This window comes from Pelodiscus sinensis, chromosome 1 (genome assembly GCF_049634645.1).
Source record: "Pelodiscus sinensis isolate JC-2024 chromosome 1, ASM4963464v1, whole genome shotgun sequence".
Lineage (NCBI taxonomy): Eukaryota > Metazoa > Chordata > Testudines > Trionychidae > Pelodiscus > Pelodiscus sinensis.
Genome location: NC_134711.1, coordinates 39710017 through 39730695, shown reverse-complemented (window position 1 = coordinate 39730695; position 20679 = coordinate 39710017). Strand labels below are relative to the sequence as shown.

Here is a 20679-nt window from a genome sequence, read left to right as displayed (position 1 = left end):
CTGATCCACGGATCAGCTGTACAGCGGCTGCCCCTTTGAAAAGCCACCTGGTGGTTTCAAAGTGGCAGCACCGAACAGCAGCGCTGCCACATTGAAGTGCCCCTCCCTACCCCCTTTGTTGCCTCTATTCTATAGAGGCAGCAAAGAGGAGGGGTATCAACTAGTCAAAATACCAGTCTTTTACATCCTTACTCAAGAACAGATACAACCAAGTTCAAGTTGTGTCTGCCTGGGTGATATATTCAGATACTCATGACTGGATCAGCCTGCACCTCAGTCTGGCATATCTCATCACACAGGCATATATTGTCATGCATCTGAGGATACTTAAGCATACACTTGTGGTTGTGGTAGAGAAGCATCTGAGAGCCCGAAAGAGGTCTGTCAGTATCTGGACTGGGGATGTTAAATTTTGTTTAATCAACTAGTCGATACATTTTGCATTGACTAGTCGATGTGTCAATAAGCGGCAGCAATGGGGGGGGTGGAGTGACTAGTCCATGGACTATCTGATAAGCTTTTGCTTATCGAATAGTCAACTACGTGCTTATATTTCTAGTCTAGACCGTGGCAGGTTCACCCTCCCCTGCACTGAGTCTAACACCACCCCAATAAATTTGACTCTCTTGGTCAATGACAACGTCGACTTGTCCACATTCAGGAGCAGACCGAGTCTATGGAAGGTCTCTCTGACCAACCACATTTGAGACTCCACAGCAGGTATAACAAGTGGGGTTCCGCAGGGGTCTGTTTTGGGACCGGCTCTGTTCAATATCTTCATCAACGATTTAGATATTGGCATAGAAAGTACGTTTATTAAGTTTGCAAATGATACCAAGCTGGGAGGGGTTGCGACTGCTCTGGAGGATAGGGTCATAATTCAAAATGATCTGGACAAATTGGAGAAATGGTTTGAAGTAAACAGGATGAAGTTTAATAAAGACAAATGCAAAGTGCTCCACTTAGGAAGAAAATCAGTTTCACACATACAGAATGGGAAGCGACTGTCTAGGAAGGAGTACGGCAGAAAGGGATCTAGGGGTTATAGTGGACCACAAGCTGAATATGACTCAGCAGTGTGATGCTGTTGCAAACAAAAAGCAAACATGATTCTGGGATGCATTAACAGGTGTTGTGAGCAAGACACGAGAAGTCATTCTTCCGCTCTACTCTGCGCTGGTTAGGCCTCAGTTGGAGTATTGTGTCCAGCTCTGGGCACCGTATTTCAAGAAAGATGTGGAGAAATTGGAGAGGGTCCAGAGAAGAGCAACAAGAATGATTAAAGGTCTAGAGAACATGACCTATGAAGGAAGGCTGAAACAATTGGGTTTGTTTAGTTTAGAAACGAGAACTCTGAGGGGGGACACGATAGCCATTTTCAGGTATCTAAAAGGGTGTCATAAGGAGGAGGAAGAAAACTTGTTCATCTTGGCCTCTGAGGATAGAACAAGAAGCAATGGGCTTAAACTGCAGCAAGGGAGGTTTAGGTTGGACATTAGGAAAAAGTTCCTAACTTTCAGGGCAGTCAAACACTGGAATAAATTGCCCAGGGAGGTTGTGGAATCTCCATCTCTGGAGATATTTAAGAGTAGGTTAGATAAATGTCTATCAGGGATGGTCTAGACAGTATTTGGTCCTGCCATGGGGGCAGGGGACTGGACTCAATGACCTCTCGAGGTCCCTTCCAGTCCTCGTATTCTATGATTCTATGACTCCATTGGTCCCTGGAGCAACCCCACAGCAGCCAATCATCAATGTAGGGATACACCTGAACCTGCCCCTTACGGAAAAGGCTGCTACTACTGACATGCACTTGGTGAACACACGTGAGACTGTGGATAGACCAAATGGAAGCATAGTAAACTGGTAGTGCTTGCAATTGATTATTAATCTCAAGAAGCGCCTGTGGGCCAGACAAATGGATGGGGGGGATGCTCCAGCCCGGCCGGGCCTGCCATGCTGGGGAGATCACTCCTGCCCACCCAGGCTGGAGCAGACCCCTGCCTGCAGAATCCTGGATAAGTGGTTAACCAGTTAAATGTAACATTTAATCGTTTAACTGATTAAATGGCATTTTACATTCCTAGTCTGGCATATATAATAGCTTGGTAGGTTCCCAGCTCATAAGTTATTCTTCCATAGAATCTGTAATAATGAACACCACTTTTTCTGAGTATGACCTGAATATGTGAGAGATTTCTTCTCCTGCTCAATGTGCTTATTATCTGTACCTGTCAGTGGGTTCAACTGATGGCTAGGATTTAAAGTCTATAGCTAGCCATCTCCCTCATAATCTACAAGATATTAATTGTTCTCATGTTTCAATTGACTCTGAAGTGTTTTTAGGGATTTTTTGCTACTAGCATCAAACTTTTTAGGGTCCTGGATTTCAGAGACTGGCTTTCACTAGAAACCTTGATGGAGTATGAGGGGTCAGTATTCCGTACTGAGCATCCATTTGTAGCAGAATGGTAGCCTGGTTCCATATCTATAACCAATGAATGTTGTGGGGTTTAGTTTGTTTAAAAAAAAAACACAGCTGGATAGTTGGCCTTATACTGAACCCTCATTGCTTTATCCAGGTTTGAGACCAGCAGACTCAAAGTACTGTAGGGCAGGGTTCATTTTGACAATGGATACATTTGAAAAAAAATTGCTAGCTTCTCAGTTAATTTGCTGAAGAAAGGCCCACAGACTGGATACCAGGCACACACTGCAGGGTCCACAGACCACAATCGTGGTTGCTGGAATACTGGGTGGAAGGTTTCCTTCTTTAAAGATCATATGAAAAATCTCTCAGGATAGGACTAGCTTGGTCCTGGCTATCTTCTCTACTATAAGGATTATGGATCTCAGTTGCACATTGTGCTTGTATTTCTTGTAGCACTTCAAGTTTTATGTTGCATGAATAGGCTGAAGACTGTGAAAAGGGAAGAGATAATTCTGTTCCTGTGAGTCTTTCATACAACAGGAAAAAAAAACCATTAAGTGTAGTAAAATGTAATTGAAAAGCCACAAAAAAGACTCAAGAAAAATAAAGGAGAGCTGTAGTACCAGAAATCGCTTTAAATAAAAAGGCTAGATTCCTAATTTGAAAGTGTTCTGTTAAGATTGCATATCACTTAAAAAACACATACACACCCCACAACTAAGAACTAGTACATATACTACAGTACAGGCAGTCCCCGGGTTAGTACAAGATAGGGACTATAGGTTTGTTCTTAAGTTGAATTAGTATGTAAGTCAGAACTGGCTCCAGATTCAGCTGCTGCCACTGAAACTGACCAGGGGCTGACTACAGGAAGCCAGAGGCAGAGTTGCTCTGCCCCCAGCTTCCTGGAATCAGCCTGATCAGTTTCAACAGCTGCTGAATCTGGAGCCTGGGACAGAAAAGCTGGGGCGCTGCCCAGTAGGTTCCCACAGGACCAACCCGGCAGCACCCCAGCTGCTCTACCCGAGGCATCCCGCAACAAAATCCTGATCTGCTGGGGGGGGGGGGGGGGGCGCGTACTAGCTGCGCCCCCTCCCCCCCAGCAGACCAGGGAGACCCGAGCAAAGCCGCACAGGCGGAGGGACCCCGCTGCCCGTGCGGCTTTGCTCCTGTCTCCCTGGGGTGCTGGAGGGAGTCCGGGAGACCCAAGCAAAGCCGCACAGGAGGAGGGACCCCGCTGCCAGTGCGACTTTGCTCCTGTCTCCCTGGGGTGCTGGGGGGAGTCCCCCCCAGCACCCCAGGGAGACCTGAGCAAAGCCGCACAGGCGGAGGGACCCCGCCGCCTGTGTGGCTTTGTTCCTTTGCCCCCGAGCAAAGCCACACAGGTGGCGGGATGCCGCCTGTGCGGCTTTGCTCCTGTCTCCCTGGTCTGCTGGGGGGATCCAGCAAAGCCGCTGGACCCCCCCAGCGGACCAGGGACACCCGAGCAAAGCCGCCGCCTGGGCAGCTTTGCTCCCGGGCAAACGAGCAAAGCCGCCCAGGCGGCGGCTTTGCTCGGGTGTCCCTGGTCTGCTGGGGGGGTCCAGCGGCTTTGCTGGACCCCCCCAGCAGACCAGGAAGACCGGGAGAAGCTTTTCTCTCCCCAGAGGACATGGGTGGCGACCCGCCGCCCGTGAGCTCCGGGGCGAGAAAAGCCCCGTTCGTAAGTGCGGATCTGACATAAGTTGGATCCGCGTAAGTCGGGGACTGCCTGTACTTGATTTCAACTAGAATTTTGGGTTCCCAATGAAGTCATGATCAGGTGTCTGATGTGCATCAAATAATCAAATATCTAACAAGAAAAAAAGCTACTTTACTTATATACAAGTTCTGCACACATGTACACATTGCCAAGTTCGCAAAACAACAATACACACAAACCACAGATGACATTTGACCTCTAAGCTTCAGCCCAGTAAAAATTACCAAGTCTGCAACACAAACTGCTGAAAAATATTAATAACTGAAAAGCTGGCACAATCTTAAAGATAATACCATTATCAACAACTCTATAGTAGCGATTAGGGTTTGAAAAATACCTGCTAGGACAAGTAGATAAGGAAGATTTTGTTCTGGATATAGACCTAATGTGTCTATATTAACTGTTTATCAAATATTCTAGGTATATACAATATAAAAAGTATAACATACTAATAAAATTAGGAGTATAAGCTATCATTTTCTGCAGAATTCTAACTTGAACATACATAAAAATACATGGCCTAATTTTCATAACTGCCAAGCAACCAAAGCTCACAGGAGTTTCTGGTTCATAACAGTTATTAAAATCAGGACACAGATATCTATCCCTTACAGTTGCAAGGACAACTTTCCAAATGTGAATTCATGTAGAAAGACATTGAATCTACAGGCTGGAAGCTCCCGCATTTTCCCTGGTGTTCAGAGGTTTCTCAAACTGGAAGGAAAGTGAAATCGACAAAGTCTGCCAAATTTCTAAACTGATGTTCAAAACCACAGGCAATACAACATTGGCAAGGATCATGTCGATGTCACTCTGCTATTTGATAAGTCTATGACAGGCAATAGATGGAGCTATTCATAGGAAAGGAGGACTTAAAGGTAGGCAAGCATCATAGAATTCTCCCCTTGTGGTAGACAAGAAGGTAGGGAAATGTGTAAGTAGAGTACGTAAGTACGTACGCGCACACACACACACACACACACACCCCTCCCCCCCCCCTCCAGTTGCCAGGGCCAAAGGATAAATATACTCATTCTTCCAGTAGCTAGAATATGGCAGGAAGATGGTGAAAGAGGGACTTAGATTTATTGGAAACCTTAATAACCAATGGCAGATATGAAAAATGAAACCTCCAATGGAGTCCATGGACAACACTGTGATTACAGTTGGGAATCACTTCACACATATTTTAAACTTTTCTTTTTAAGGGCTATTCACTACAAAATGAAGGTCTAATAGCAATGGTAGTGATTAGGAAATAGCGATGAAAAGGGTTAATTAGTTAACTGGTTACCCGGGTTAACCAGTGGCCAGGCTGGGCGCACCACGCTGCAGGCAGGGGGCACTTTAGCCGGCCAGTGCAGCTCTTCACCTACAGTGCAGCAAGCCCTGCCTGGGCCAGTTGGAGCAGTCCCCACCTGAGGTGCAGCAGGCCCAGCCGAGCTTGAGCAGTGTCCCTGCTCAGTTAATCGCGGGATCCCAATAAATCACTTAAATGCAACATTTAGCCTGTTAACTATTTAAACAGGATTCTAAACCCCGACTGTGAAATAGCTATGTGAGAGACTGGAGACATATGCATTCGCCCCTGTGACATAAATAAGAATTTAGGCACAACTGTCTGGAGATGAATCATCAGTAACGTATCTTTAAGAACTATAAAGGAAGATGTATAATTAAAAAAAATAGCATTAAGTTTCTAAAAACGGAAGAACAAATAGTTTAAGTCTACATTCTGTGCCTAATACAACAACATATACTAAGGCTATGCAGTGTTATAACCATGTGAGTTTCAGATATCAGAGAGACAAGGTAGGTGAAGTAGTATCTTTTATAGGGATGTGAAGGTTTAACTAGTTAACTGGTGGGGCTGGCAGGAGGCTGCTGCAGTCCCATGGGGGCCCGCCACAGACAGGGGCTTCTCCAGTGCAACCCCTGCCTGCGTCAGGCCCAGATGCCTGCAGGCAGGAGTACTCTAACCAGGGCATCGGAGCAACCCCTGCCTGTGGGACACCCTACCCCATCGCAGGTAGAGGTTGGTCCAGCATTCCAGCCATTGCAGCCTCTGTCCGCAGTGAGTCACGGTGCCCCACAGGCACCCTGGCCCACCGCAGACAGGGGCTGCTCTGGCATCCCTGTAGATGCATCCCCTGTCTGTGGCGGGGAGGATGACGGGGGACACTCAAGCAGGCACTGCTCTGGCCAAGCTGAAGCAGCCCCTGCCTGTGGAGTGGAGGATGGGTGGAGGTGGCATGCCAGGTTAGAGAGGTCTCCCCCATGCTTGCCCCTTTTAATTGGCTAACCAATTGGTTAGCCAATTAAACAGGATTTTACATCCCTAATCTTTTATGGGACCAGTCTCTGGTTAGCAAGACAAGTTTTCACACAGAGCTCTTCCTCAGGTCCAGAAAAGATACTCAGAAGTATCAGCTAAATCCAAGGTCAAACAAGTACTTTAGCATAAGTAAATATCACGTATTCTAAGGGACTGTTCCAAGCCTGAAGAAGGACTCAGAAGAGTTTGAAAGCCTGTTTCTCCCACTAACAAAAGTTGGTCCTATAAAAGATATTACTTCACAGTCTGTCTCTCTAATATATGGGGTTGCAGGGTAAAGAGAGGACTCACTATTACAAACCAAAGCCTACAAGCTCTTCTTTATATGCTCAACTTGCACTTACACATGCAGTAGGCCCATCAAATTTGTCTTCGGTGTCTGGTTCTTTGTAATCCTGTTTATGGTGGTCATTCCATTGTGTCAGTCTTTGCTGAATTGAGGCCCATCTGCTTTATTCTTAAGCAGGACTGTGCCCTTATCTACACTAAACCATGCCATTGATTTAATCTGTGTAGCTGAAGTTAATGTACTTATTGGGGTGTTGGGTGTGGTAAGGTTGGCAGCAGCTGCTCTCACATTGACCTCAGCTATTTTTCTTGCCCTAGCGGAGTACAGGCATTGACTGGAGAGTGCTTGGAGATTGATTTCTCTTATCTCAGGAGACGTGATAAATTGACGGTCAGTCAATCAATTGTGGCAACATCAATCCCCAGCATAGTAGAGACAAAGGATGTTAAATATTGGTTAATTGAATAGTCGAATCACCTCATGAATTCTTATCGGTTATTGCCTATTCTATAATTTGCAGCGGCACAGCCAGCAGCCTGTATCAGAGGCAGCAGTGCAGGGTGCCATGCAGGAGTTGGTCCAGGAAGGGAGACAGTTTAAAAACCAGCTTCCCTTGTGGACCAACTGCCTGTTGCCCAGTGCTGCTACCTCTGATAAAGAGGCTGCAGAACAGGGTGGCAACAGCCCCTGTCTAAAGGTTTGAGCTCCTGAACCCAGCATGAGCTTGATCTGAGCCAAGCTGCCTGTCTCCTAATACACTTTAAATGCAGAGTCACAGCAGGAGTAGGTTCTGGACCCAGTGCGAGTCAGAATTGACCTGGGCTGCTAGCCAGCCTGCTAAAAAATTTTACTAGCAACGGTGGGGGGAGAGAAATGTGTGTACTCTATAACATTACCCTATAAGCTTTTGCTCATCAGTTAATCAACTACACTATTACATCCCTACTAGAGATAAGTCTTGTAAGTCTGCAGCACTGAATTCCCCAAAAAGATAACAGAACTAGGTATGTTAAATATTGGTTAACTGAATAGTTGAGTAACTTAATTTAATTCTCATTGGTTAATCAACTATTCTATCATCCCCAGGGTCGGGGCTGGCAGCCAGTGCACTCTGGCCTCATTCCCGAGGAGCCCTCTATCACTCTGCGCTGTTGCCTCTGCCTCAGGGTGCCAGCGGGGAGCTGGTCTGTGAGGACAGCCAGTTTGAAAACCAGCTCCCCTTGCAGACCAGCTGCCTGTCACCCTGTGCTGCTACCTCTAAGGGGCAGCCAGGGGAAAGGGGGGGAGGTGGAGGGGGGAGAAGGTCTGAGCTCCCGGACCAGGCACAAGCCAGAACTGAGCCGGGCTGCCTGCCTGCCTAGCTCCTAATACACTTTATATGCAGAGCCGCAGCAGGGATAGGTCCCAAACCCATCGCTGGCCAGCCTGCTAAAAAATTTACTGGGGTTGGGGGTAATGCATGTAGTCTACAACATTAACCTATAAGCTTTTGCTTATCGGTTAATCAACTACACTATTATATCCCTAAACAGAACCATATATGATTACTTTTTAAATCACATTGCAAAATGCAATGGGAAAAGAAACTGACAGATGAGTATACACAACACAAACCCTATTTGGCAAACTTTCCACATCTTAGTATGGGCTTTCCATTACTCATATCAGAGACAAAGAAAGAGATTAAGAATTAAAAAGCAAAATATAACTACAGACATTTGAACAAATTCAAGAAAAATAACTTTTGTTCACAGCTGGTGCTGCTCTTCCCTGTTTAAAATTAGCCAAAACTGGAGAGAGGGGAAAAGGAAGAAATCTTAGGCCAACTATAATGCTGATACAGCAGTGCTACTGCAAGAGTGCTCGTGTAGCCACATTATGCGTTTCACGTTCCTAAGCAACAAACGTTTTGCAAACATAAGAGCGACTATAGACATGTCTTCATATGTATGTAGTGAAACTGTTTTCCTAATACACAGGTTTTAATTGCAAAAATCTACAAAACCCAAATACATTTTAGCATTAATTTGTTTAATTCTACTGTTAAATATTTGTAGTTTCCTAATACTGAGCTGTTGACTTGCTTAATGTAATGGCAGCCACCAGAGTTTCTTTCACTTTATTTCAGGCTACATTAGCTCTACCGAATAGGAAACTTACTACATTTCTTAGAACTGTTCTCTACAAACTTTGCAGCCTCTTGCCTGAAGCAATTTATAATCCAACCAACTCATAAAATAGAAGGAGATTGGTGAAGAGTGGAGAAATCTCTTTCTAGCAGCTGAGTGGGGGATAAGGAGTAAAGCAATAAGGAGTAACCAGATAAAAGAATGCAGAAGAGTTTATGAAGACCATTAAATACCTTAACATTATATTTATATAGGAAGCAGATTGATGCTTCAACGATGGCTTTGTTCAATGGGAGCGGACTCGTGAAGTATGAGGACATCAGCAAAAACAAGTGCATCAGCTAGACTGTTGCCAATATAATTTCTGCCTATATTTCAGCAATGTTTGGAACAAGCTGAAAGCTTTAAATACCTATATGAAATAAGCGACTTTAAAAATAATATATAATTGGTGTTTTTGAAATAAAGAAAGCACAAAATAGCTTACAGCCCTGATTCTGCAAATACTACCACAGATGTTTAACTTTATGCTCATTAAGTTCAACTTGACTACTCATATGCAATAAAGGTTACTACGATAGTTGGGTTTTTTGTTTGATTGATGTCTATAACATTACATTTTCAATGGAACATCACTATAGGATATCTGTGTGCAAGGAAATTGGTCCAAAGGCAACATAAGGATCTCACTGTCTTATAAACACAAACGTTTAGGTTTCATCTATACTTGGCAGCATTTTAAACTGAAATCTCCCAGCACTCTATATAAACCACCTCCACGAGGCGAGTAGCTAATAGCACTGGGAGTCCTGGTTCACACTGGCACTTTGCAGAGCTGTAACTCAGGGAGGGAGAGGTCACATCCCTGAGCCAGAAAGTTCAGCACGCTAAAGTGCCAGTGTAGACTTAGCCGTAGTGTGCTGCTTCTGCAGAGCTTCAAGCCCATAGCTAGGTTTGGGGCTTAGAACATTCTTATTCTCCCAGCAGCAGCCATATGGAGACCTTTTCACAAAATAATGACAGTGAAAAGTCCCTTATATTTATTGCTTTCCAGAAGGAACATAGATCATATTTTAATCCCATGTTATCATTTTACATGGAAAGTTCTGAGTACATTTTTTAGCATTTATGTAATGCCACTCACTCCAGAGAATTTCAAACTTATTGTCTACTCATGTAGCACCTATAAACTTCTAGGGTTGGAGGATATTGACTGGCTTGCAAGCTACACGTTACTATGTGCATGAGCTAATGTACAAAAAATTCCATGAGATCTTTAGTCTTTGCTCAGAACAATCAAGACCCCATTCTGTAAAATGATTATCACTAACAAACTGAAACAAACAGTTGGATCCCCAAATGAAAAGACAATGCTGAGCGGATCCTTCCAGGATGTGAAGTGTTGCTATGATCCTAGGATTGCAAAGCCCCAGGATTTAAATATGTCTCTCAAATTAAATATCACTCAGTGAGGAAACAATCATCATTATACAATGAGAAACATGTTTTAGAGCTTGTTTTTAGGTGTAGGTACCAACCAATGTCAGGGCCAGAGAGCTAGTTACGGCTATGTTTATATGTATAAGCTTCAGAGGGGGAGCCGAGTTAGCCTGTAACTGGAAAAGCTTAAAAAACAAGAAATAGTCTAGCAGCACCTTGAAGACTAACAGCACATGTAGATGGCATCATGAGCTTTCGTGGGCACAACTCATTGACGGTTATAACAACAGCCAGGGGCAGGGGTCAATTTCAGTCCCATTCACAATCCTGCCAGACTCTTTGCGGCGAGGACAGACAGCAAGAAAGTTCACAGGAGAAAGACGCGTTTTCACGCTGGAAGGCAGAGAGCAGGGAAAGTGTTGTCAGAGGCGCGCGCAGCAAGCAGGGCACGGAAAGCTCCGTTGCCAACAGCCAGGGCGCAACTCCCCTGCAGGGAGGGGCGGCCGATGAGGAAGGAGGGTCCGAGGCAACTGCATTGCCCCCAGGGCGAGTCACGCACAGCCCCTCGCCCGTCCCGCTGCCCCCCTACCCACGGGCAGCCAGGCGGGGCCGCGGCTCCGATCGGCGGGCAAAGCAGGTACCTGTCACGGGGCACAGGGCTGCGCGCGGCAGTTTCAGACTCGGCTCCCCGTCACGTTACTGTTTCTGCGCATGTTCCCGCGATCTGAGCATGCGCGGCAACAACCGTGGAAACGGCGGCCCATAGGTCCCGAGAGCCGTGCGCAGGCGCAGTAACACTTGTGGGCAAGCTGTTTCCTGGCCGCCGTGGCGTGTTGAGGCCAGACGGGTCCGAAGCGGGTCGGCGTAGCACAAGCGGCGGCAACAACGTGAGGAAGGGAGGGGTGAAGGAGGGAGTGGACTCGGCGCCCCGCTGTCACCTGCCGGGTCAACCGGAGCAAGGTGGAAACAAGAAACCGCTTCCCCAGCGCCCCCTGGCGCGTACACACGCAGCTCTCCCCCCCGGAGCGTGTGAGACCCGCTAGCGGCAGACTCACCGCCCCGCGCAGGCCGAGCTTGCGCTGCCTGGAGAGTTACAGTTTCAGTGACTTTAGGCTTTTCTGCAGATTTTCAGTGTAACGTTTTGTAAGGAGATTTGGCGCAACTGAGACAATCTCTTGTCACAGCCCCACCTCCCCCCCCCCCCCCCGACTTGTAAATTTATCACTTCGTAATTCTGTGCGTCCCATGCACACGTGGTCGTGGCCAGCATTGAGTCAAGGCGTTCCTTCATAGGGGGGATGTTAAAGTCCATGAAATTTTCAGCAACTACTTGATTAGTCTGGGGGGGACGGGGCTCGTTACCTCAGCTGCCGCTCTGGAGATTAAATGTAGTAGGAGCCGGGCTGGGTTAGCTCCCAGAGGAAGCGTGAACTGGAATTAAGCAGACCCCGCTCACACCAGCCCTGAGAGGTAATCCCGCAGCAGCTCTGTATTTTAAATGTAGTGAGAGCCTGGCGAGCTCTTATTACGTTTAAAATACAGAGCCGCACCATCCCAGAGCCAGCACGAACTGCAACTGCTTAGTCCTGGCTTGTGCCAGCCCCAGAGGCTACCCCTGCTGCAGCTCTACATTTTAAATATAACCCTTACTACATTTAAAATGCAGAGCAGCAGTAGGGTTAGCTCCCCAGGGAGCACAAGATGGGACTAAGCAGTCCTGATTTGCACTGGCTCCAGGACACTGCAATTCTCTGGGACTAGCTTGTAAGCTGGCTTCCCCCAGCACTGGCTCCTGCTTCCTATTCCCCCCCCCCCACACACACACACACACGGACTCTGACAGAGGCAGCAAGGGGAACAAGCCAGTAGTCAACTTGACTACCCGATAAACATATACTTATTGGCTGTGTCTAGACTGGCAAGTTTTTCCGCAAAAGCAATTGCTTTTGCGGAAAAACTTGCCAGCTGTCTACATTGGCCGCTTGAATTTCTTCAAGAACACTGACTTCCTACTATCTGAAATCAGTGCTTCTTGCGGAAATACAATGCTGCTCCCGTTCGGGCAAAAGTCCTTTTGCGGAAAAGCGTCCGTGCCAATCTAGGTGCTCTTTTCCACAAATGGTTTTAACGGAAAACTTTTCTGTTAAAAGTATTTGCGGAAAATCATGCCAGTCTAGACGTAGCCATTGGGTAGTCAACTAGTTGACTACTTCCCTTCATCACTACTTCGTAGAATAGTAACATCTCTTAATACTCAGCTACTATAATAATTCCTTTTCAGGTAGGGTATCTGTAAATGCTTCAGTTGTCTAAATTTTATTTTAATCTAGCATTCCAAAATAAAGAGCACCACAGCCCTTATTACTTGTAATATTAAAAATGATGCAAGCAGGGTCTGAATCAATGCTTCCATTACAGTTAGCTGGAATGGGAAGGAAATCATGGGTGTGGTTATGTAAATACAATTCACTCAATTTCCTTAGGCCTGCCAATAGGTCAACTATTAGAACGTGTTTTTTCCCATTTGGCTGTTGTGTGTTAACAAATTGTGTTAACACTAAATGCAGGGAATGTGATATATGACTACCAATGCTTGCAGTTATTGGGAGGATGCAGAAAAGTCAGACAGAGTTAGCTCAGATAAATGGAGAGACCCTGTCACTGTAAATACACTTGGATGGACAGAGGCTCATCTTCCAGAACCCTATAAATTAGGGCTACTCAACATGTGGCCTGTTTGTATGCAGCTTGTGGCACCTTGAGCCGCCTGCCTGCCTCATCGCTGTGGACTCCAGCAGCAGATTCTCCCTGTTCGCTGAGCTGTGCAGTGCCGCATTGAGCCAAGCCACATGCACAGGAGTTGCTGGCTGGTGCAGGGGTAGCAAGAGGTGGTGGCAGAGCACACTTGCCACATTGTCCACAGTGGCAGCACCTCCCTGCAAGTGGAGCCATGCAGCTGCTGGCCAGCAGGGGGCGGCAAGATTGGCAGCAGAGCACGCATACTGTATCAGCTACAGTGGCAGCGCCTCCCTGCGAGCAGAGCCACACTAAGCCAAGCTGCCTCAGCACGTGCGCAGGAGCTGCCAGGGGCAGCAAGAGGCAGTGAGGGACCGGGCAGCGAGACAAGTGGCAAGGCAGTAGCAGATCTGAGCAGCGAGAGATGTGGCAAGGCCGTGGAGAAGGCAGTCAGGTGCCAGAAGTGGCCAGAATAAGCTGAGCCTATGAACCCTGTGTGAGGAACTTAAGAGGGGCTTCAGTGGTGTAGGCCTGCTTATTGTCAAATATAAGCAAGAAGAATTAGATTAATTCTTCAAAACAGCCAGGAACTAGGGTTGCCCATTCCAGAAGGGCTGATATCCTGTCAGAAGGCTGATGATCAATCCCACCTTTGCCTTGTTTGGGTAAATGGCTGTCTAAAGCATGACCAAGAGGCAGCATTAGATAATGTACCCTTAGAATGTATGAGGGTTACCAACAAACCACTTTGGCAACAGGACTTTTGGATTATACTCCGGGGTTGCTGACAGGGCCGATGAAAGGTGCTCTGGAGAAGACTCTGACTTGCCTTCAGAGGGAGTCATTTTCCAGCTGCAACTGGACAACTTAATTCTGGAGACTCTGGAGTAGGATTGCAATCTCCGGAGCAGAAGCACCCAGAAGCTCTATGTAAGACTCTGGCGTTTGGTGTAACAGTCTGTGCAAACTTTCAGGGGATTGCTGAGCAACTCAGAATGGAAGAGATGGGGCTGTTGCAGGGAGTTACAGGTGCAGAGCCAACTGGGGAGGCAGGCTGAATGTCTGGAGCAGCCTCAAACACAAAGCAGTGGGAGAGGAACAGTTGCCAGCCAAGTGATGATGTTGCACAGATTGTGTTGCTGCCCTTCCTGTGGGATTAAGTAGCTGTCCTTGGAGTTCTCCTTGCTCATAGATTGGTTAAGGGATGAGTCAGAGGCTTTGGCTTATACTGGCCACCTTCCCATTTGTCCCTCTGCAGGTGCTAGAGCTAATATAGAAATGAATTCAAATAACATTTCCCATTTTATCTCTGACTGTATGTGGAGTAGGTTACACATCGAGAAGGGTTATCTTAGACTTCAAAGTGAGAAGCATGGTTGCCAGTTAGTAGTAGAAATAACCTTGGGGAAGGGTGGCTTGTGAAGAACATAGTCAGCCAGTCTTCTGTCCAGTTTGTGGACCTTCAAGTACCTCTAGTCTGCAGGGGGATACAAAAACGTAGGACAAAATTCTGATAGGTTGTGTCTAGATTGCACCACTTTTCCGTAAAAGGGATGCAAATTAGACACAGCGCAATTGCAAATGAAGCGGGGATTTAAATCTTCCCCGCTTCATTTGCATAAACATGGCTGCCACTTTTTTCCGGCTCGGGGCTTTGCTGGCAAAAAGCGCCAGTCTAGATGGGGATCTTTCGGAAAATAAAGCCTTTTCCAAAAGATCCCTTATTCCTGATTTTAAGAGGAATAAGGGATCTTTCGGAAAAGGCTTTATTTTCCGAAAGATTGCTGTCTAGACTGGCGCTTTTTGCCAGCAAAGCCCCGAGACGGAAAAAAGCGGCAGCCATGTTTATGCAAATGAAGCGGGGGAGATTTAAATCCCCGCTTCATTTGCAATTGCGCTGTGTCTAATTTGCATCCCTTTTACGGAAAAGGGGTGTAATCTAGACACAGCCTTAATGTTTAAATGACAGGAAACACTGGGAGAAACGCTGCCAGGGACACACTGACATTTTCAGTGACACATATTCCTCTAGATATGATAGTGTTTGGATGAAGCTTGATGATGTGCCAAAAATGTATTTACTCTGTATGCCAATGCAGTATTATAAAGTACATGGCATAACATCCTGACAGCCAAGTTTCTCCCATCAGTCAAAATCAGTCTACTCACTCCACTACTTATCTAGAGCCAACCTACACTAGGTCTCGCCTCACATCCTCATGTCTGCATTTCCTGCTGTACGGTACAGTTTTCTTTTGTTTGCTCATCATTACATAAATGGTCATATTTAACAAATGATTATGTTATGGCATCACAGCAAGACAACACATTATTTCTCCCTCCCAATATCTCTTTATTTGTCTCATTATTTTAGGAACTATATTATTTCTTTCTCTAAAGTGTTTTGATTACATTTTGTGTGAATGACACAATAAAAGTATGTTTTAAGTAAAGGAGTTCTTTCAAGGAGATTCTCTGGGATTTATTTCTCTGTCATTTTCATTATTGCCAACCTAAAACAAGAAGAGAGTTATTCTTGCGAATCACCACCACAACTGTCAATATCCAGGTCTTATTTCCCTGAGGCAACTAGAATCCTTGATTACATGTAAAATTAATATTAGGACAATATTACACCAACATGACAAAACCCATTTTGGATCTGTGCTATTTATTTTCAAAGGATGTTACATTTACTAGATACTGAATCTTCCCTGATTACCTACAGTCCTCACTGTGCTCATCTTTCCAAGTCACGTTTTGATTTACTTCTTCCACCCATGTCTTTGCTAGCTAACACTGATTGGGAAGTGGAATATCCATCCTGTGAAAAAGGTTGAGTTTTCAGACTTTTTTTCATCCCAAATCAGAGTTTTTTTACTACATTTTGATGTTTCCAAAACAAAATATGCTCGTGAGGATCTCAACCTTTCTGGGAAATTTGAAATCCCAGTTCCCAAGTAGTTCACCGGGCAAGCTGTGGGAGAATTAGGTATTACAGAGAGCCAGATACACCTCCCTTCCTAGTTTCCATTGAAAATTTTGATAGAATAGACATATTTTCACAAAATATTTTGATTGCCTCTCATCAGCATTTTTAATGGAACATTTGACCTGCTCTGTTAATTTTGAAAATGAAAAGTTTGATCATAGTTGTATTTAGAAAGAAATACCTGATAAAGGAAACAATGATACAGGTAGTAAGGAGATTCTTGGAGTGGTATCCACTGAATCAAAAAAATATCTGGAAACAAAAAAATTAAACTAGATAAACCCGATTCAAGACCCCATTCAAGAGCTAGTTGATCTGTAAACTGAAACAAAGCATTTATCCTATTTTCCAAAACATTCCTTAAGATCCATTTCTTCCAAGATGTCTTAAGAAATCTGCCAACTGATGCTGAACAGATACAGTAAAGCATTTATCAATAAAATACATTTTAAAAATGACAACATTTGGGGTGTGTCTAGACTGGCAAGATTTTGCACAAAAGCAGCTGCTTTTGTGCAAAAACTTGCCAGCTGTCTACAATGGCTGCTTGAATTTGCGCAAGAGCACTGATGTTCTAATGTAAGAATTCAGTGCTTCTTGCCCAAATATTTTGACGCTCCCGCTCAGGGATAAGCCCTCTTGGGCAAGAATACTTGCCCAAGAGGACCAGTGTAGACAGGCACCTTAATTTTTTGCACAAGAAAGCCCAATGGCTAAAATGGCCATCGGAGCTTTCTTGCACAAAAGCACATCTATACTGGGCAAGGATGCTTTTGCGCAAAAGCACTTTTTGCGCAAAAGCATCCGTGCCAATCTAGACGCTCTTTTGTGGAAATGCTTTTAACGGAAAAACTTTTCCGTTAAAAGTATTTCCGCAAAATCATGCCGGTCTAGACACAGCCTTGGAATCATCAAGCTGTGCTTGTAGCTAATCTATATTACCACACAATCTTACATGTGCCTTCATTTTTCCTTCTCCAGTACTGTTTTTAGCATGTTTTAGAATTAGATTGTCAATTCTTCTTACTATTCATGAAAACTTAGAGTGCACTGAATTTTACACTGTGCTATCATGTACACAAGTTAATAGGAAAGTGGGAATGACTGCAGCAGTAGTGCATTCCAAGAGCTTAACAAATGCATCTAGATTACAAATGGCTGTGTCAACAGAGCATTTTCATATTTTCAGATGTTTTGGTTACTTCAAATTTAATCTTATTTTTTAATTTCACGGGTTTCTAATGACTCTGCCTTTAAATTACCTCCACCCCCTCTTTATGTCACTGGTAAGTCATTACAACTTCAGCTTATCCAAAGTTTGATATCTGGTAATAAACTATAGCCCAAGTGAACAATAGATAAACACTAAGCAATGAAACATATTATTTTAGAGATCATTTTAAAGAGTGCAGCAGGCAGGAATGAGGTATTCTCATGATACTTTAAATATGCTTGAAATATACTATAGTTTTTCAGTAACACCACTTTTTTTTTCAGAGAAGAGGACTGACAGCTAAAATTCTGTTCTTGACCTTGGCACTGATTTGCTGTGTGACTTTTAATAAGCCATATAGATTAAAGTTTTGATGAATAAATATATTTGTATCCATATACTGATACCTAAGTACCTAATAATAAGTTGTATTAAAATTAAGCATTTTCAAAAATCCCTAAGTGAGTCTTTCAATAAGGCCTGTGCTTCGGAAATCCCACCCTAAAGTAACATCCTGACTCCACTAATTAGCAAAACTCCTATTGGGTTCAGTGGGACCAGGATTTTGTATTGGGTGTCTAATGTGGACTTCTGAACTTAACTTCACCCACACACGCTATTTTCAAAAATCAGAACCTTAAGACAGAGTATGAAACCTACATTTAGCCATACGGAGGCCAATGTATAGGTGTTCTACAGTTTTGAAAAATCATACAGGAGCCTAAATATGGGTTTAGGCTCCTATTAAAAAAAAAATCATGGACCGAGTTTTGAAAATACTGTGTGATATTTTAAAAAATGCCTTAAGGGAGGTGACATTCAATAAGATTTGAATCCTAGTTCCCTCAAGCACTTCTGAAAATCCTATCCTTTGGCCCCTGTTTTCATGCAAATACTCCAGTAATTGTAAAGGGGCAGCACTCACCTCTTGCAAGTGCTCCCTTCTGGCCAAGTGCGTGTGCCTGCACACTCCACTGTTCCAAAAGCCTCTTTGGCAACTCAGCCCTCCAGCCAAGTCACACACCCTATGCATGAATCACAAATCCTTGCTAGGATACACATGAAACAGGCGCTCATCTCACTGCCCTGTGCATAATGTCTGAGTCAGTTCTCTCAGTCTGTTCCCCACTCTGATCAAGATCGGTGCCTCCAGGGCCTCCCCTACTAAAGGCAGTATGCTCAGCCTTATCTCAGAGTACTATTATACTCCCACAGTCTCTAATAGTTCTCCATATGGAGCTATCTGTGGTGCCACCACTGTCTTAGTCATTCAGTCTCTGGTCTCCACTCCTTAAGATCTCCAGAGGCACTGAATTGACTCTGGTCCTGCAGGTCCTTTTATAGGGTCTTTGTCTGCAATCACTCTCGTCTCCTTGGAGAACTTCTCGATTATCCTTTTCTTAGGTGAGGTGTGGAAAAGTCACAAGCCTTCAACAGGGGGCTTCAGGACCTGGTTTACCCCCATCATAGTAATAAGACCAAATACTAAATATAAACATATAAAAACCAGACTCTGTGACTGGAATTGTTCCTTTCCCATATATAAAGATTTTCCCATTAGACATTAGTTATCCTGTAATAGTCAGTTGAAATGTTGCTAAATGAAAGTGCTACATATTGAAGCTTGTAAATAATACAGTCTCCAGAAAGCATCAGTTATGTCGATTGAGAGCTGTTGTAGCAGAGCAAAGGAATAGAAATTATCTGGATCTGCAAGTATCTCACACAATTAGAGCCAGCCATTGTTGTCTGGCCAACTTATATTATTGATGGAAACTTTTAGATAAAGTTTTGCTCTAGAAATGTATATACAGTACAAGGGCCAAATCTACTCAGTTATGGATAGGCAGAGATCAATTTCACTAAATCCAAAATAATATGTTCTTCATTTGATGTTGTACACTCCATCGCTGCGAAGAATTCAAATTTACAAGAATGACTAAAATGGTTACAATATTTTAATAATTTCTGGATAAGAATGGAGTTCTACTAACTAAACAGACATCATTAATAAGTAAGAATCATATAGTTACTCTTATAATCAGTAACACTTATCATCATCCTATTTAGTGATTAATAATCCACCTTCTTTAATTGACAGGAAGACACTTGGGCTTTTGTTGCATCATTGCTAGAAAATCAAGAATGCAAAGCCCAATACCAATTAATTTTTAATAAAATTCTTCTGCCTAAAATAATTAGTTATTAATCCTGTTTGTATTACAGTAGTGTCTAGATGCTTGGCTAGGCTGAGATTCAATTATGCTAGTCACTATATAAATATGTAATAAGATATCATGCCTGTTCTGAGTAATGCATAATCTAAAAGTAATACACGATGCAATAATTGTTGTAATAAGCGAATGGCAGATGTCAAAAGGAGAATAGTATGATAGTAATACAAATGTTTTGGCTTTGACTAGCTGTGTGAACCATTTGGAGGTAACAAAGAGTTTCTTTTGAGATAAATCAGTGTATCAAAAGCATTGGTTCCAGCAATCCACTTGCTTATTCAGTATCAGCTAGCATTATTCATCATTAGTCTCAGGGAGGGATCTGACATAGAATGGAGTTATAGCTTTACATGTTTGCAGAGGGTGTTGCATGCAAAAGAGACAGCATAGAGGAAAGTGCAAAGACATTTGGGGAGAAAGAACAAATAGATGAAAGCTGGTTAGTTCTTAAATAACTGGACCTATTAAAATGAGATTTTTTTCAGTACTGGACACAGAACTAAGTCACATATCTTAAATGAATAATTAAGTTTTAGTAGATAGCTGGCAATCAGTTTTTTTCAATTCTCCAGTTTTCTGAAATTTGTCCTACAGTACAATAACAAAATGGATCCTGGTGTAATTGAGATCAGAATCTCATTTATTATTATGGTTTCTTGTGCCAGACAAGAACTCCAAGGTGAAGATAAACCATTGTATTTCCTTTAAATTCATAAGAAAAAATATTATAATTCCTTGTTTACAATAATCCTTGAAAATCGCTAACTGCTATTAATGACAACAGTTTTGTGATATTGTTGCTGCTAGCATGTGTACAGAATGTTTGTTGATTACAGTCCTATGATTGTAGAATGCTTTTCAGACCATTGTCAGTATTTCAAGGCAACATTCTTACTTTTTGTGGAAAAGACTCAAATATAGCTGGCTGGCAAGAAGAACCAAGTGCTTATCATTAAAGTATAGGATGCAGAAAGAGTCAGGTTATCCAGAAGAAGTTTGCTGTCTTACCAAGAGAATAAGTAGAGTATTTAAGGAATAATGAGAAATTAAGATAGGGGAACTTAGTTTGTTGATTTTGTGGAAGGAGCACTGTGCCAGTTCTTGACTTGTCATGTGATTAGAGAGGACTCTGGTGTCAA

The 20679-nt window shown here is 43.8% G+C and overlaps 1 protein-coding gene across 5 annotated transcripts in view; it reads right to left on the bottom strand.

The window, feature by feature from the left end:
- The window catches only part of POT1 (protection of telomeres 1), a 152212-nt gene extending 140769 nt beyond the window's left edge, over positions 1-11443 (bottom strand). The window contains exons 1-2 of one of the 5 annotated variants that reach the window (XM_075928396.1): positions 11007-11133; positions 10581-10758 (exon numbers count right to left, since the gene is read on the bottom strand). In XM_075928396.1, coding sequence (XP_075784511.1) covers positions 10581-10614 — 34 coding nt within the window. In that variant the 5' untranslated portion in view covers positions 10615-10758; positions 11007-11133. Of the gene's footprint in view, positions 1-10580; positions 10759-11006; positions 11166-11420 lie in introns of those variants that run through there. The other 4 variants (XM_075928414.1, XM_075928408.1, XM_025184410.2 and 1 more) reach the window with 4 other exon arrangements.
- Positions 11444-20679: the final 9236 nt, after the last annotated feature.